General features: G+C 39.4%; 1 protein-coding gene across 17 annotated transcripts in view; it reads left to right on the forward strand.

Annotated features, from left to right (window-relative positions):
* SYNE1 (spectrin repeat containing nuclear envelope protein 1) overlaps positions 1-16,815 on the forward strand; it is a 480,816-nt gene that overhangs the window by 390,202 nt on the left and 73,799 nt on the right. For all 17 annotated transcript variants that reach the window (XR_005782621.1, XM_040448857.1, XM_040448858.1 and 14 more), the window contains 7 exons: positions 345-499; positions 920-1,067; positions 3,464-3,558; positions 6,496-6,730; positions 8,425-8,619; positions 12,204-12,329; positions 15,137-15,292. Coding sequence is in view for 16 of the 17 variants with exons in the window: in XM_040448857.1 (XP_040304791.1) it covers positions 345-499; positions 920-1,067; positions 3,464-3,558; positions 6,496-6,730; positions 8,425-8,619; positions 12,204-12,329; positions 15,137-15,292 (1,110 nt within the window). In the remaining variant the exon portion in view is untranslated. The remainder of the gene's footprint in view (positions 1-344; positions 500-919; positions 1,068-3,463; positions 3,559-6,495; positions 6,731-8,424; positions 8,620-12,203; positions 12,330-15,136; positions 15,293-16,815) is intronic.

Consider the following 16,815-nt stretch of genomic DNA (forward strand, 5'->3'; position numbering starts at 1 on the left):
GAAATAAGCCTTTTCAGTCATCAGCATAATTTTCATCCTTCATCAGTTACCAAGAATTACTTATGAGTAAACAGACCAAGTAAATAATACACATCAACTACCTACATGTTCAGTGAAACCAAGTAAGTAGCTGTAAAAGCAATTGCAGCAGAAGCACTGGAAACTGATTAGGAGATGTAGCTCTTTTTTATTTGCAGCTCTGGAGATTACAAGTAAGTGGCCTAGAAATGCATAGGAGCCCAAAGACTGGCTTCTTCCAGAAATCTGAAGTCCACTGTGCAGCGTGAAAGAACTCTGCCTTTTCTTACCATAGTGCTAAATTGGCTTTTAAATCTTGCTTTCAGGGACAGATGTTAAAATTCAGCAGCATGGCCCCAGATTTAGACCGTCTAAATGAGCTTGGATATAGGCTACCCCTGAATGATAAAGAAATCAAAAGGATGCAAAATCTGAACCGGCACTGGTCTCTGATCTCCTCTCAGACAACAGAGAGATTCAGGTAGAGTAACCAAGAGATGTTTTGGCCACTCTGATAGATCAGTAGAGATGAGTGCATGGCTTGTGTACATTTATAAGTTCCGAGTCTTTCCAATGATACTTACAAAATTTGAACCGGAAGTGGCAAATTCAGTGAAATGGTTGCCCATGCCTAAGGTACTAAAAATTGTTGGAACAAAAAAATTTTAAAAAGAAAACTCATATAAGAATTATTAAAGATACATACATAATTTTATCATTCTTAAAACTTACCACTTTAAACTTTTATTCTTTTTTTTTTTTTAATTTTACTACCTGAGGTGAAAACTTTGTGGTGGTCAATTTAGAAGTAGAGGCAGAGGATATTCATTTAATCTAGTTTTATATACTAACAATATAAGAACAAAAACATAATCATATTCTCTTTCCTTTGGTCTGTCAGTAAGTTGCAGTCATTTTTGCTACAACATCAGACTTTCTTGGAAAAATGTGAAACATGGATGGAATTCCTGGTTCAAACAGAACAAAAGTTAGCAGTAGAGATTTCTGGCAATTATCAGCATCTTTTGGAGCAGCAGAGAGCACATGAGGTAGGTTATGCCAGTGGGTTTTCAGGTAATAACAATACCATGTGGAGGAGTTCAAACACTGTATCTTGTGTTGATAGCTCTTAAGCTTGGAGTTTTCCCATCTTAATTACAAAAGTGTGGTCCAGTTCTTTGCTTCCATAGTTGGCTTTAAAAATGTGTCAGGCGTCAATATCCTGTGATGTATACTGCCGGAATTGTGGTAAAAGTCTCCTTATGGGGGGTAAGGGGTGGGGAGAGGGATCAGGGGTGTGTGTGGAAGGAATGCAGAAAGACAATTTTTGAATTGAGTTACATACTACATTAATATTGCCAAGGCTAGTTGATTAAGAAATTATGCCTTGATCGCAAGTCTTTGATAAATGAAAATTGTGTGTTCTGTAAAAAGCATTTCGGTACCAGATATCTCCAAGTGTACCTCTTGGTCAAGACTCATTATAATTATTTCTTAAGAAACACTGAAGAGAGAACTGTGTGCGAAAAGCAAAATAATTAATTTGCTATTAATCTCGGTTTCCTGGTGTAACTAAATTGTCCCATGTATTTATGAAATATACGCAAATGGAGAGAGAGATAGGATTTACCTCAAAGCAGAGAAAAACTTAATGCAGAGCTTGAAAGAGAATGAAACTAGGAGCATCTGGGTGGCTCAGTCAGTTGAGCACTGGACTCTTGATTTCACCTCAGGTCATTATCTCACAATCGTGAGATCAAGCCCTGCATTGAGCTCCACATTCAGTGTGGAACCTGCTTAAGATTCTCTCTCCCGCTCTCTCTCTCTCACTCTCACTCTGTCCCTCTGCCTGTCTCCCCAGTTTGTGTGCTCTTGCTCTCTCTCTCACACACACACACACACAAAAGAATAAAACTAATTTTAAAGCATTTTCCTTAAATTTTAAAAATAGAGAATTTAAAAATGTAGAAGGTATTTTTAAGTCCATTTTTATCAAGGTGACTTAGAATGGAATAAAAGACAATGAATCAAAACTAAAGTCAGCTATCACTTTATATCCACTACGATGACTATGATGAAAAAGACAGCATGTGTTGATGAGGGTATATAGAAATTGAATCCTCATGCTACTGGTGGGGATGTAAAATGGTGAAGCTGCTTTGGAAAACAGTTGGACAGTTCCTGAAAATATTAAACAGAGTTACCATATGACCCAATAATTCTACTCTTAACTTTATACCCAAGAGAAATGAAAATATGTGTCCAGAAAAGCTTGTGCAAGAATATCATCCATATCAGTGTTATTTATAGTAACCCACAAGTGGGAACAACTTAAATATCCATCAGCTGATGAATGAATAAATAAAATGTATGGAATACTATTCAGCAATCAAAAGGAATGTGGTGATGATACATACTTCACATGGTCAACATTGAAAACATTATGCTAAGTGGAAAGAAGCCAGTCACAAAAGACAGGCAGGATGCTATTTACATGAAATATCCAGAGTAGGCAAATGCATAGACACAGAAAATGTTAGTGATTACCTAGTGCTCATGGACTGGGAAGAAATGGAGAGTGATTGCTGAGTGTGGAGTTCTTTTCAGGGTAATGGTCTAAAGAAAATAGTCTAAAATTGATTGTCGTGGTGTGTGCCCAACTCTGGGAACATCATTAAAGTCCTGAAATTATAGACTCTAAGTAGGTGAATTGTTAAGGCATGTGAATTATTGTCTCAATAAATTTGTTTTAAAAACTGTGGAAATAATTTGAAAAACTTTCTGTTGAATTTTTTTAGCGAAAAAATTTTATTAACCAAATTAAGTTAAAAAACAGTGACTTAAAAAATGGGAGATTTTAAAATCTTTTCAACTTTCTAAAAGATCTTAAGCTATTCCCTATCTGAAAAAAAAAAAAAAAAACAGAATACTAATTATGTGTTGACACTTAATGTTATTAGGTGATTTTGAAAGAAGTGAAACATAATTCTACCTTTAGTCACTTAGTTTTACTAAACAAAAATGAAACTTTAAATATATCTTAATTGGTTGTTTAAAAATATATTATTTCGGGGTGCCTGGGTGGCTCAGTCAGTTGAGTGTCCAACTTGGGCTCAGGTCACGATCTCGTGGCTTGTGAGTTCATGCCCCGCGTCAGGCTCTGTGCTGACAGCTCAGAGCCTGGAGCCTGCTTCAGATTCTGTGTCTCCCTCTCTCTCTTTGCCTGTACCCCACTTGCACTCTGTTTCTCTCTCAAAAATAAATAAACACTAAAAACGTTTTTTTAATGCATTATTTCTATACTGCAGGATTTTACACATATCCTGATTCAACTGGAAACATTTTTCAAAGCTTTGCTAAAACCAGAATTTTTGGAAAGTTACCAGAAAACTGGTCACTGAAATTGGGAACTCTAAAGTATGTTTTTCTATTTTTCAAATAATAGTTGTTTCAAGCAGAGATGTTCAGTCGTCAGCAGATTTTGCACTCGATCATTATTGATGGGCAGCGTCTTCTAGAACAAGGTCAAGTTGATGACAGGTAGGATCCTTGATATATTATTATGAAGAAAGTTTCCAGTGAATTAGTTATTTTCTTTTTAATGAGCAGATTAGAGGGCATGTATCTAATCTTCCTAAGGCAATTGTGCTGCAATGGAGCCTCAGTAATTGAAGGAGAGGCTTGTCTGAATCTCGGAAATGAGTGAGTATTGAGTCTTCTTTAAGAACTGCTGTTATATTATATAAAGGACATAGAGTAATTGGAAATCACCTAGCCAACCTTCTCCAGAACTCTGCAGGAGACTGGAATTAATGAATAGATCAGAACAAATTGTATCGATGATGTATCAATGGTTTATAAACAGATGCTTCTAATATTCTCATACAGCTACAGAAATTGTATCCTCAAGGGAGCATAGAGATCACTAGATCATCTCTCTTACTTATAGATGAAAACTTGCGGTCCAGAAATGTGAACTGATGTGACCAAGGTCACTCAGCTAAGTAGCTGGTTTTTAGTCAGGACCAGACAGCTTTCCCATAGCATGGTAATTCCAGGTTTGAAAATGGTTTGCTGCCTTAAGGCAGCAGACACACAAACTGAAATCCTGCTTCCTCTTCATTTACTTAGCAGATTGCCTCTTTATTAAAAATGAAGAGGCAAAATCTAGCTCATCTTTCGACTTCTGGTGTGTGAATTGACCATTTCATACTGTGTTTACATTTCCTGGGAACAATAGCTAGTCTATTGCATCTACTTTATGTGGTGATATTGGAGTATAACTGCATTTATTACATAAAAACATCTCTCCCATATTAAGGCCCAGTAACCGTGATTAGAATTAACGTAGTGTTTTTTTCAAAAATGAAAAAACAAAAAACAAACAAACAAAACAGAACATAAATCATTGTTTTTATTAAAAAGGGGTTTTTTTTTAATGTTTTGGAAGCAATTTCAGTTTTGAGTGGATATTTCTTTGGAGGTAACATGGAACATTTTCATGGTCATGCCATGGAACAACAAAATATGATACCGTATTTATTCTTTTCTAAAAAATTATGTATTTAAATTCAAGTTAGTTAACATACAGTGTAGTATTAGAATCAGGGGGACAACCCAGTGACTCATCACAACCCAGCAATTGAAAACTACTAGGTATTTATCCAAAGGATACAAAAATGCTGAATCCATATTTATTCTATTCAAAGTGAGCCAGACTTAAACATGGGCTTTACTGAGAATTTAAGGCCTTCAAAATAAAGCAAATTCAAATTCAATTAGCTTATTCTTGCTTTAGCCTCCCTTGAGCAACTCTATAACAGTATTATAAAAGTTTAAGTGAGGAAGTAAAACAAAATTTAAAAATCATGTACAAGCCAACATCTATTCAATTGTAAATGTTAACAGTTAAGGAGAAACACCAAAAAGAAGAAAATGGGAGGGTTGAAACAAGGATAATTCTCAAAGTTGAAAGGAAAAAAAAAAACTTTGGATTAGAGCACGAAAGCACCAGATTAGGAATGTATTGTGTTTTAAAAGTTCATTTCTAAATTTCGTGTTGAGAGTTCACGTTCAGCCACAGGAACAGTGTCATGTGTTAAGTATTTCCTCACACTAGCAGGAAGCTCAGGACTGTTGAGGACAAGGGCTCCAAAGACATGGTGGATGGTGGCCTGAGGGGGAAAGTACTGTGGGAGGGTACTTTTCATGTTGCAGGACGTTCTCAGGTCCTCCAGTTAAATGTTTTCGGAGATGATGGATGCTTGTAACTTCTGGGGGAGTTTCATGAACCTAATTCATCACATTTGATTCTACTGCAATTAGATTATTAATATCAGAATTTCCTTTCAGAAGCAAGAAGCACCAATAATACATTTGGTTTACAAAACCAAGGTGTATAGTGGGCCTAGATAATGAGAGGTGTCAAGAATGTAGAACAGTCAGTCAAGCTCAGATTGGAAGCCACCCACAAGAGGAGAAAATATATATGGAAGGGAAGAAAAGCAAAATTTACGTGATAGAGAAAAAACAAGTGATGTTACACTTTAGTATTCAAAGGTGAATAATGCTCTAATCTACAGAGAAATTCATTCTATTTGATATAGGACAAACGAATTGTAGAACCACAAATTAAAACTTCGTAGAGAACTACCAACCCCCTTTTTAAGGTTGAAAACACAGATGTAGGAAGGACAAACTAAAAGATCTGAGATTATTTAGCCTGAAGTTAAGAACACTTACATAAAACTTACTCTTTTTAAGTATACGGACAACCTTCATACAGCCAATGATAACTAGATAGTTTGCATTTTTCTAAGAACAAAATGAAGTAGGCTTAACATGTAGAGGGGACGATCTAGATTCATATGTAGAATAATTTGCTAAAGATTAGGGCTGTTTACTGTAAGAGAATACAGAGAGTTTCCAAGGACAGTTTTAAAGAAACATTTTTAAATAACATGGTTTTATTTAAGTGGCTTATGATTCTGGCTGAAATAACCCCGCGTTGTTCATCCAAAGTGGCTTATAATTCTGGCTGAAAACTGAAGTGCATAAATAAGTTTTGGTCCTCATTTTCTCCCGCTGTAGCACAAACAAGATGTCGCCTCCTGCTGCATACACTTCTTAGGGTTTGGGCACATTCCCGTGGTGTCACTACCCAATGCTCCCCACCTCTTGTGTACTCAGGGAGAGAATAGATGACAGTGACTTTACAGATATGCCTTTAACCTGTGCTGAGACATGAAAATACTCACTGTTTGCCAAAACCAATAGTTTGACTGCTATAAATTTTAAAAATGACTTGAAATAGACCCAGTAACAGATCCTGGAATGATATTTGAAAACCTCTGCCCTAACTCACTTCCCAGGGCTTAGGGTCACCAAGCATATGCACATTGTGTGTAGACATGTCTGATTATGAAAATGTACCCAGGGTAACAAAGTTTCCTCCCTATGTAATTATTTCTGCACCAGGGATGAATTCAACCTGAAACTGACCCTTCTCAGCAATCAGTGGCAGGGAGTGATTCGCAGGGCCCAGCAAAGGAGGGGCATCATCGACAGCCAAATTCGCCAGTGGAGGCGGTACAGGGAGATGGCAGAAAAGCTTCGTAAATGGTTGGTTGAAGTGTCCTATCTTCCCGTGAGTGCTCTCGGAAGTGTCCCAATACCACTGCAGCAGGCAAGGACCCTCTTTGATGAAGTGCAGGTAAGGTGCAAAACACACGGTCTTTAAACCTCTTCTGTGTTTCCACTGCACGCTTTACCCTCGCCTCAGTTCTTCGCAAGGATTCTGGAGTGACACTGGAATGAGGACAATCATTGTTCCCGAGTGTCAACAGTAACACACAATACGATTGCATTACAAAGCCCGTGTATAGTGACGACGCTCTGTCTGGTCAGGCCCAGCTGCTTACAGACCCTCTCCACTTTCCACACCAGTGCCTCCCAGCAGCTCACTAATCCCCAGCATGGAGGCAAAGGCAATGGCCGGGAAAGGAACACCGCATTGATTATACTCACAAGCAACGTAAATGTGTAACTTAAGCATTCCGGAAAAGATAAAAGTCTAGGTCCTGTCTGAGCTTTTTGTCCATTCCTGGCTTGGCTCCGTACTTCCATCTATCTGGGAACTGGGGACTCCAGCCCCTTAGACAGATACGTCCTAGTGCTCTTATCAGTGCTTCCCAGTATGTTTTGTGGTCTCCTTTTGCTTTGGCGGTCATTGCTCTCTGCCTTCTTTCTCCTCGCTTCTCTGGGAGACCTCATCCACACATGTGTCTGCCTGCTACCAGCAGAGAAGGGCCAGCGTGGTATCTTCCAGTCCCATCTACCTCCTGAGCTTTCAACTTGTATATTCAGATTATATATGTGTGCATACAGACCTAGTGTGCACCATGGGTTCCAGCTTCCAGCAGGGCCTGTGATCTCAGGACCAGCCATTCCCCAGCAGTCCATTTCCCACAGCCCCAACTCAAGGAAATGTCTGGCAGCGGCTAACGCTTCTATCACTTCGACCCTGGGAGGTGCTCTAGAGCTATATTCTTTGCCTCTCCCTTCCCATATCTAATATATTCCCACTGCCACTGCCTTAGCGGTGCTCATGATAGATGATAGCTTTCTTCTTCTTCTTCTTTTTTTAATGTTTATTTATTTTTGAGAGAGAGACAGAGCGTGAATGGGGGAGAGGCAGAGAGCGAGAGCGAGATACAGAATCTGAAGGAGGCTCCACGCTCTGAGCTGTCAGCACAGAGCCAGATGCGGTGCTTGAACTCACAAGATCATTACCTAGGCCGAAGTTGGACGCTTAACTGACTGAGCCACCCAGGTGCCCCGTAGACGACAGCTTCCTAACCTGTTAGTATATCCAATATATGCCCACCTGCCATTCCGTCTTCTACCCTCCTGCAAAGTGTTGTAATCCAAACACATCACTTCCTTGCTTAATATTCCCCTGTGAATCTCGGTCACTTTCACTATTTAAAAAAAAAAATGCCTTTGCAAGCGTGGTCTTGTGTCCTCTTCTGCCGCTCTATCACACGCATACTGCATTCCCCCTGAAAACTGCATCCAGGATCCTGAATTCATCATCTTTATCTCAATGGCAAATTTTCCCATCCTCATTTCTCTGTGTGGAAGGATTCCCCTGACTGACGCCTGGCCCTCCTCACACCAGGTCCTTCTTAATCTAGTCGTGTTCCTATGTCTCTAAGACTCATGAAGCCTTTTCCCTTCGAGGAAGCCTGTCTTGCATCCACATGGGTTAGATATTTGAGCACTGGTCTTTCTTGGAATCGAGGGGGCGTGCTATGTATGAAAACCCGTAGGGTCGTTTAAAAATCCTTGGAATAGGGATATGGTGAAGAAAAGAATGAGAAAGTAAAAAGCAACGGTTCCTTTCAGTTCAAAGAAAAAGTGTTCCTGCGACAACAAGGCAGCTACATCCTAACAGTGGAGGCTGGCAAGCAGCTTCTGCTCTCGGCCGACAGTGGAGCTGAGGCCGCCTTGCAGGCAGAACTCGCTGAAATCCAAGAGAAATGGAGATCGGCCAGTGTGCGTCTGGAGGAACAGAAGAAAAAGCTGGCCTTCTTGCTGAAGGTAAGTTCATCTCCTTCCTCCTAGAGACCTGATGCAGTTTAAGGAGCCACACAGGTAGTTGCACTGCTTCCTCCTGTTGTTAGCTTTCGAATCGGATGATGCGAAGATTAACTCACACCCTGCAGGTTTTTGATACCCTCTGTCTTATTTAAGACTTTGTCCTGTCTTGCACGAGCTGGAGAAGTTTCCTAGTTTTCAGCAATGTGTCTTGCAGAAAAATCCCCCCACTAAGTAGTTTTAAGTCTAATAAGACTGTCCAAGTGATGAATTCTGATTAATGGTCCATGCTAAGCCAAGAACCGTGTGATGACTTTATAAATCCAAACAGGAATGCAAGGAGTAGATTCCACTCCCTGATCTGAGACTCTAAAGTGGTTTTTAAGATTGATATCTCTTATTTTATAGCAAGAAAAACCTATCCAAGAAGATACTCTTGATTTCATTTTCACTTATCCAAGCACGTTGCTATGAGATAAAATTCGGGAGGTATATTAAGCCTTTCGTTGGATACAGAGAGCATACTGATCACGCTGCAAGTTCAGGGAGATGTAGATTTATCCAGATCCCCCACAATCCAGTTTTCTCCCCCCTCACTTGACAATACTATATATAAAACATGATGATACATGCATTGGAAAAAGAGCATGGTCTCTACTCAGATAAATCCAAGTTAAAAGCATAATAAACCAAGTAACCTGGTTAACTCAACCTGTCTAAGCCTCAGTTTACTCCTCTATAGTGTGGGTATGATAACCCTTCCTGCACATGGCATTGTGAGGATTTAATGATATAATGAAGGTAAAAACAGGCGGCACGTTACCTGCACATTTGGGCATTCAATAAATGATGGTAATTTTCATTGTTGGTATTATTATCATATCAAAAAGTGAACAGAGGTAAGGAGTAAAGGTTTGTATATGTTGATAATCACCAACACTTTAACAAAATTATCTATTGGGTTTGGCCTGCCACTTTTTTGGATCACAGGTAATAACCAAAGGGAATGGAACATGTTTTGCTTTTATAATACTTAAAGTATGCACACCCATTGGGTTTATTCTGTTGGATTTTATTTAATAATATATTACCTTCTGTGTAGGAAACACTCCATCAAAAATACCACTGAACGTTTGATAAAGAACTTTTATTTGCGCACAGCGCAATTCATCAGTAATACAATACGCCTGATTCTTTTTTCTTCTTTTTTGCTTTCAGGAAAGGATTAAAAACATTGTAACTCATTCTGTAGAGATCATGTTAATCCTATATTTTTCTTTATTTGCAATGTGATTTTTGGACGCACCCCCGAGAATTTAATAAGGCGAAATGGCTGAGTCACTGCATTTACTTTTCTCGCCAGTCTGTCTGTTGGCGTGTAAGATGTCCGTCCGCTTTGATAGATGATCACAGACCATGCCATCTTGCTATTCCCTTGTAATTCATGTAGCAAAAAGACTGGGTTATAGCTTCAGAATCCAAGCCATCCTTGGAAAGGGGAATCCTTATTCTTGTTAAAGTTGATTTTATTTTATTTTTTAGTTTATTTTGTTAAGTTGATTTTATTTTAAATCAGACATGAGGACCTAATTGCCTAAGAAGAAATCTATGCAGCTAAATTCTAATGTTAATGTCATTTTCTTTATTTTAGTGTATCTTCATACCACAGCTATGGTGCTTACCTGTGTTTAGCTCTTGATTTAATGCTCTGAGTAAATATGCCAGGAATACAGTGATTATATAATTCTATGGCCTATATGTTCACATGCTTTCCTGTTGCCTCTTAGTTTTATTATGGAAAATAGGAAACTGGCCTTTTCTCGTTTAGATCAATGAACATTTACCGATGGCATGTGGATGGGTTTCAGACTGTGAAGAGTTCATGGAGAATGCTGCTGAATTTAGTAAGAAGATCTCACTATGCTGAGCATTAATGAACTCATTGTAGCCTGGGAATACTGAGATACTTCAACAGGGGGGAATTGGAACAGATCTGTCCAAGACAGACAGTTTGTGGTTTTTTTGTTTGGTTTTGTTTGTTTGTTTTCTGGTAAATGGAAAGAGAGAATGTGGTTATGCACTCTAGGAAGTTCCCTGTAGGAATTTAAAAGTGCAGTGAGAATCTTGGGCCAAATGCTCAGTCTGGTTAGAAACCAAAAGACCTTTTGGGTAGGGAGGTGCTTTAGTCAGCACTTCTTACAGAAGACAGGTGCGCTCATAGCACCTATGGGCTGCTGCACTAAAAATAAAGTGTCAGGAGAGGAGATAGAAAGAGCCCAGATGAGAAAAGACTGGTGACAAAGGAAGAGATAATGTGAGGGAAAAGGTACCATGCTCACTACCGAAAGCATTTCTAGTTGTCTTTCTGTGGAGTTCAGTAATTTAAGTTGTGGGGAGTGGCCACTGGACGTGGGGGTGGGGGTGGGGTACCAGAAAGGGGTGGGGGGGGAGACAGGAATGGGAGGTAGTAGGCAAAATTAAGGAGATCTATTTAGATAAACTTAATTTGAACTGTCTCTGAGACACCAGATAGGACTTAATTTGTAGATGTGGTCCATTATGGTTCCTTTAATAATTTTTTTCTTTTACTTTTTTTTAATAAAGAAAGAAATACATGTGTCAGGAAAAAATGCAGGTAATAATTGAAGTATGTAGAGTGAAAAATGAAATTTCCTCTCTACTGCCACCAGAGGTATCCACTGTTACCAGTTTGGTGTGTAACCATCTGAAATATAACCACATAATGTATATTCTTTGTCACTCTGTAGAGATCTACCGATCTACCCCTCTGTATACCACCAGCCTCTATCTACCGCTCACCTTGCGATATTCTTCTTCGGAGCACTCATTAGTGTTTGGCATACTAGATGTATATTTTTAACATTTTGCCTTATCTCTTTTCTTCCATTTGCTGATTGTTTCCCATTTTATGTGTTATATACTCAACCCTTTGTGACATGTTTCAGCAGGATCAAGATAGAGCCCACCAAGTGCCAGCCTTTTGTAGTTGTGTATTTCTACTTCTGTAACAATTCAAATTTATGTGCCTCATACTAGTCATATAATGAATTGAATCAGAGTCAAGGTTATATTATTTTTACATTTCATCTCACTTTTCTTATTCAAACACATTTCATCCTGAAAGAGATTCCATATTCTCTTTTTTTTATCTCTTATAGAGCATTTGAGGTAGTGTAGACACATCATAGATGGGGCTAGGAAAGGGGCAAAATAGTACAATTATACTCTTAACCTCTGCGGATTGATTCAGATCCAGATAACATTTTTGAGTCCCCGTAATATTCTGGGCATTGTATTTGGTGCATTCACACCCATTGCTTCCTCCAACCCTCCAACAATCATCAAGTCTGTATGCCCATTTTCATAGGGAAAACTGAGGCATAGCATAAATGTAGAACTCCCACTGTTCTGATGCTGCCTATGTGAAAATGGATGTGGACTCCCCTTCGCGTTTTTCACCAGGGTATCTGTATTGTTTCTGTGGGATTCAGGAGAGTGTTTAGCTTTCATTCCAGTTTCCTACAAAGAAAAAAATACCATGAACTTTCTTTCTCCTCCCATTCTAGGACTGGGAAAAATGTGAGAATGGTATAGCTGATTCTCTGGAGAAGCTACGAACTTTCAAAAAGAAGCTGTCTCCACCCCTGCCAGATCACCACGAAGAGCTCCATGCAGAGCAAATGCGTTGCAAGGTGAATTACTGGACTGACGTTTTAGCCATCACTTACCTGTGTGCTTCTGCTGTAATGTTGCCTCTGAAAGCCTAATTCTGTCAAACTGCTGTAGCTGTCTACATGTAGATGCACGTTCCTAGGATATTGCGTTAGGGCAGGCAACTCTGGTGAAACTTGGTTGTTGATTTATTGCAGCTGATGAAATTATAGGCTAGTTCGTGGATTATCTTGAGAAAGCAAATGACAATGGAAAACACAGCATTAAAAGATATTTAAAAGCTGGATCAAGGGCAATAAACACAGTCTTTTTAAAGCATCTACACTGGGGAGTTGTTGCAGCAGAATAGTCTAGTTTACGGAAAGAAGAGCGAGGCTTGGCAGCCTGGAAATTCTGCAGACAGTGGCTGTTGGAGGAACACCCTGCCCTCCAGACTCTTCCATAAGGAAAATGGGATCTGTAAGTAGCTGATTTCAGTCAGAGCATGGAGAGACACAGTCATTCAGTTACTCTCAGGGCCCTGACTACCTAAAGAGCAAGGTCAACCTGTCAAGTCACAGTTGGAAACAAATCAGGAGCTGATACAGACCCCTCCCTGCATCATGAGCTCATGGAGACCAAAATGACCTAGTGGCTGTAGGATTTGTTCTGTCCATGCCCATCTAGTCAACTGAAGTCTTTGGATGGCAGTTCTCTGCTGAATGATGTGCAGATCTAGTAAAAACTGTCTTTGCAAATGCTTTTTCTCCCCCGAATAATGCATGTCTTTGCATTCCCCAGTCATTTGCAAATTACTGCTCTAGAGTAATGCTGTTTAAAACTTCACACGTACTTAAATGATTTGGATTTTAAGCAGAAGTTCTCTGCTTCACTCTAAGAAGTCATAAGCATTAAAGAAAGGTTGATTTTTTAAAAAGTCTTAAAATCATGAAAAGTCTTAAAATCATGATGTCAGAATTTTCCACCAGTATTAAAATTTAAGGATATGGTTTAGGAAAAATAAGAGATAATATACATTAATGACATCATGGATGGCAAATAAGGAAAATATTACCTTGAGATGTAAATTCAGAAATATGCAAAGATTAAAGCGTTTGTCAGTTTATAAGAAGTGATTAAAGAAAATTTTGATAAACAGAAACGAGCATCAATTGGGCTCCTCCGATGTGCCAGTGATTATGCCAATATTATCTCAGTTGGCATAAACACAAGCTTACAAGTACAATCTGTTATTTCTGTTTTATAGATGTGAAACCTGAGCCTTCTAGAAGTTTAATAATGTCTCAAAGTGAGTCAGTATCAGGGCTGCCTGAATCCAGAGGCAGTATTTTTACTACATGGACTCATCTAACGGAGTCCGTGGGTCTGAAACAGTTGGTTTTTGGTGGTGGTGGTGTTTCTTTTATAATCCTTACACCATGGGTTATATCTGATGTTTGGGTTAGGGCCTAGAAATTGGAATTAAAAGGAGAAAAATCTTTTCATTGGTTTAACAGTTTAATGTCTGCAAATATAAGCAGAAATACCGTATATTTAATCCACCTGGATGGTTTGGTCTTTCAGCCAAATACTGTTACCATGGGACCTCGTCTCCTAAAATACAACAGTTACAAACATACCCTGCTATTAAGTTCAGAGATTAAAAGGATGCATTTTGGTCCAGCTCTCTGCTACTCTTCCCCAAAGCACCCTTTGCAGCAAAACAAAGCAATTACCTGGAAAATTCAGACTAAAATCTTGTTTGTCTAAATTGCCTGAGAAGTTAGCCTCAAACAGTACTGTTAATTGCCTTTGCTTTTGGAAACTTGTCACCTGTGTGAAGAGACGAAAAGATAGGAGAAAAGCCACGTGAAATATTCGATTTATACACAAAATTGGCTGGAATCTAAAAGCATCAACATGGGGCGCCTGGGTGGCGCAGTCGGTTAAGCGTCCGACTTCAGCCAGGTCACGATCTCGCACTCCGTGAGTTCGAGCCCCGCGTCGGGCTCTGGGCTGATGGCTCAGAGCCTGGAGCCTGTTTCCGATTCTGTGTCTCCCTCTCTCTCTGCCCCTCCCCCATTCATGCTCTGTCTCTCTCTGTCCCAAAAATAAATAAAAAACGTTGAAAAAAAAATTTTTAAAGCATCAACAGCTGGCAAAAGGCAGGTTATACAAATTGCAAAACTGGTCATCGGTTCAAAGCATGCAAAAACCAACGTCAACTCATCCAAATACTATTTTATGGATTTGTTCTTAAATCATTCCCCAAAAGGACAGAGTACATAATTTTCTTCAGTAACTTGAAGAAATCTGTGTTCCTAGAGGAAATGTATTTCCGTTATTTTCAATTGAGTAATAATAGCAATGGATCTTTTCAGCAACTGTGTTAAATCTCTATCACAGACTGTAGCAACTTCATAGTGTTTGAAGGTGAAAGTTAACCTAGGAGTTTGTTTTTTTGAAAATAGTTTGTTAACATGATCAGTAACTCAGGACAAAAATAAAGGCTGGATCAGCCGTTTATGAAATCGGTTTAAAAGTAAAGAAGATCATGCAGTGATGAAACTTCAGCTTAGAAAAGATGTGCCAAAACGATCAATTAAATGGCAAATAGATCATAGGAAGATTCTGCAAGCAACCGGGGGTTTTGTCAGTAGAACTTGGCCAAGTATCAGATTACATCAGAGCAAATAAAGTAGATACCAAGTGAGATGTTCAAATAGAATGGGATGGAAAGATCATTGTACCAAGAGGGGATTCCTAATACACCTCAGAAATTGATGATAGATATCCATGGGTATTCACGTTTTGGGGGCGGGGGTTGTTGCTTTTTTCTTTAATCTAGGAGTTGGAAAATGCAGCTGGGAACTGGACAGATGACTTGGCTCAGTTGGCTCTGCTGAAGGACACCCTCTGTGCCTACATCAGCGCTGATGATATCTCCATCCTGAACGAACGCATGGAGCTTCTGCAGAGACAGTGGGAAGAACTGTGCCACCAGGTAGGATGAAGTCTAGACTCCGCGTTAGCTCGGTAAGGTGGAAAACTGGAAGATGGCTTGGAGCGTCAAATGGCTTGACCCATGTTTGGACCTATCCCATAACTCAGAGTAGACACAGAGGAAGAACTCTGGTTTTTGTGAGCATATTTCAGATTAAGTCAATTAAATCCTAATATTATATTTGAAATGCATCCAAACTGGCTTCTCTTGCTGTCCCTTTCACCGGCCAACAAAACAGTGTAAGAGGAAAACCAGTTTTTTGGTTCACAGATGGGGTCTTGCTAGGTGGATACTGGTGGTCTTTTTCTACTTTAACATGTGAAAAAGCTTTGTTTTATTTGCAACTTCGGCTAAAACTGTGGGGGTGGTTTTGTGTTTGGAATTATCGTGGCTTATTGATTTACCAGAGTTGTTTCCTCGTAATTCATGTGTTTGGCATTTTTAGTCATACCTGATCCGTACCTTCTTAATAGCTTAAAAGAGATCCCAGATTGGATTTTGATTTTGAAATGAGAGGGAAAGATTGGTGGAAAGGCAATGAGAAGGCATCCAAAGTAAAGAGGAATGACATAGATCAAAGGCCCACAAGTGAAGAACAGACTCTGACCGAAGGCCTTGAGACCAGACCCTCTGGGAAGCTGGGAGTGTGTCTATAGTGTCCCTTCCTTCACCTGACTGCTCTGCTTGGCACATAATAGGCTGTGATGCATGGTTGATATTTGTTAAATGGGTCAGTCACATGAATTATTGTGAATTTCACAAGCTATAGCAGATGCTCCTACAATCAAGTTTACAACAGAGTGGAGAGGAGAATGAGTCCAGAAGAACTTGTACAGTGAAGAAGAAAACTGGTATAAACAAGTTAAAACAATGTATAATGATGTAAGCAAACTAAGGGCAGTTTGGGTTGCAGGGAATAAAGGAAACGCTTGTTGCAGCAGATAAATCTCGAGCTGAGTGCAGGGAGATGGGGAGCAGAGGGGACAGATTGGTGTGGAGGGAGCAAGCAGATGGGTTGCATGAGGTCACAGCTTGAATAAAGGTACAGGTGTGGAGTAGACAGAGGACCTGGCTGGGGAGAGGCAAGTGTTGGATGGATGAGGAAGGGGCTTTTGAGAAAGGTCTCGGTGCCTACCCAGTTTCAGGCCAACTGTGCTATGCTAGAGACCTCTTCTCTGCCATCCTCCCCACTTTTTCTGACTTTAGAGGTGCTTATCTTCATGCTTCAGGAAACATTAAGCAAAGTTTAAGAGGCTCAGAGCCTCCTAATTGATTTGACATCAACAAGAAATTTGTTGTTAGGTAAATTTCTCTGTATGTTTAGATTAAAACTGAGATACTTTTCAGACTATGAGCCAAAGAGAAACCCTGGAGCACACTTTGTAAATGTGTGAAGAATTTCCTATGAATATATACTTTTAAAAGGCAGGAATGTAAGAGATAATGTTGAGTTCAAAATTAATTTAGCCATTTTTTATGGAGCTTCATAGTCTTAGTGAACACAATGAGAAACTTACATGGAG

The sequence above is a fragment of the Herpailurus yagouaroundi genome, unplaced genomic scaffold (assembly GCF_014898765.1).
Source record: "Herpailurus yagouaroundi ecotype Mexico unplaced genomic scaffold, PumYag 198, whole genome shotgun sequence".
In the NCBI taxonomy this organism is placed as follows: Eukaryota; Metazoa; Chordata; class Mammalia; order Carnivora; family Felidae; genus Herpailurus; species Herpailurus yagouaroundi.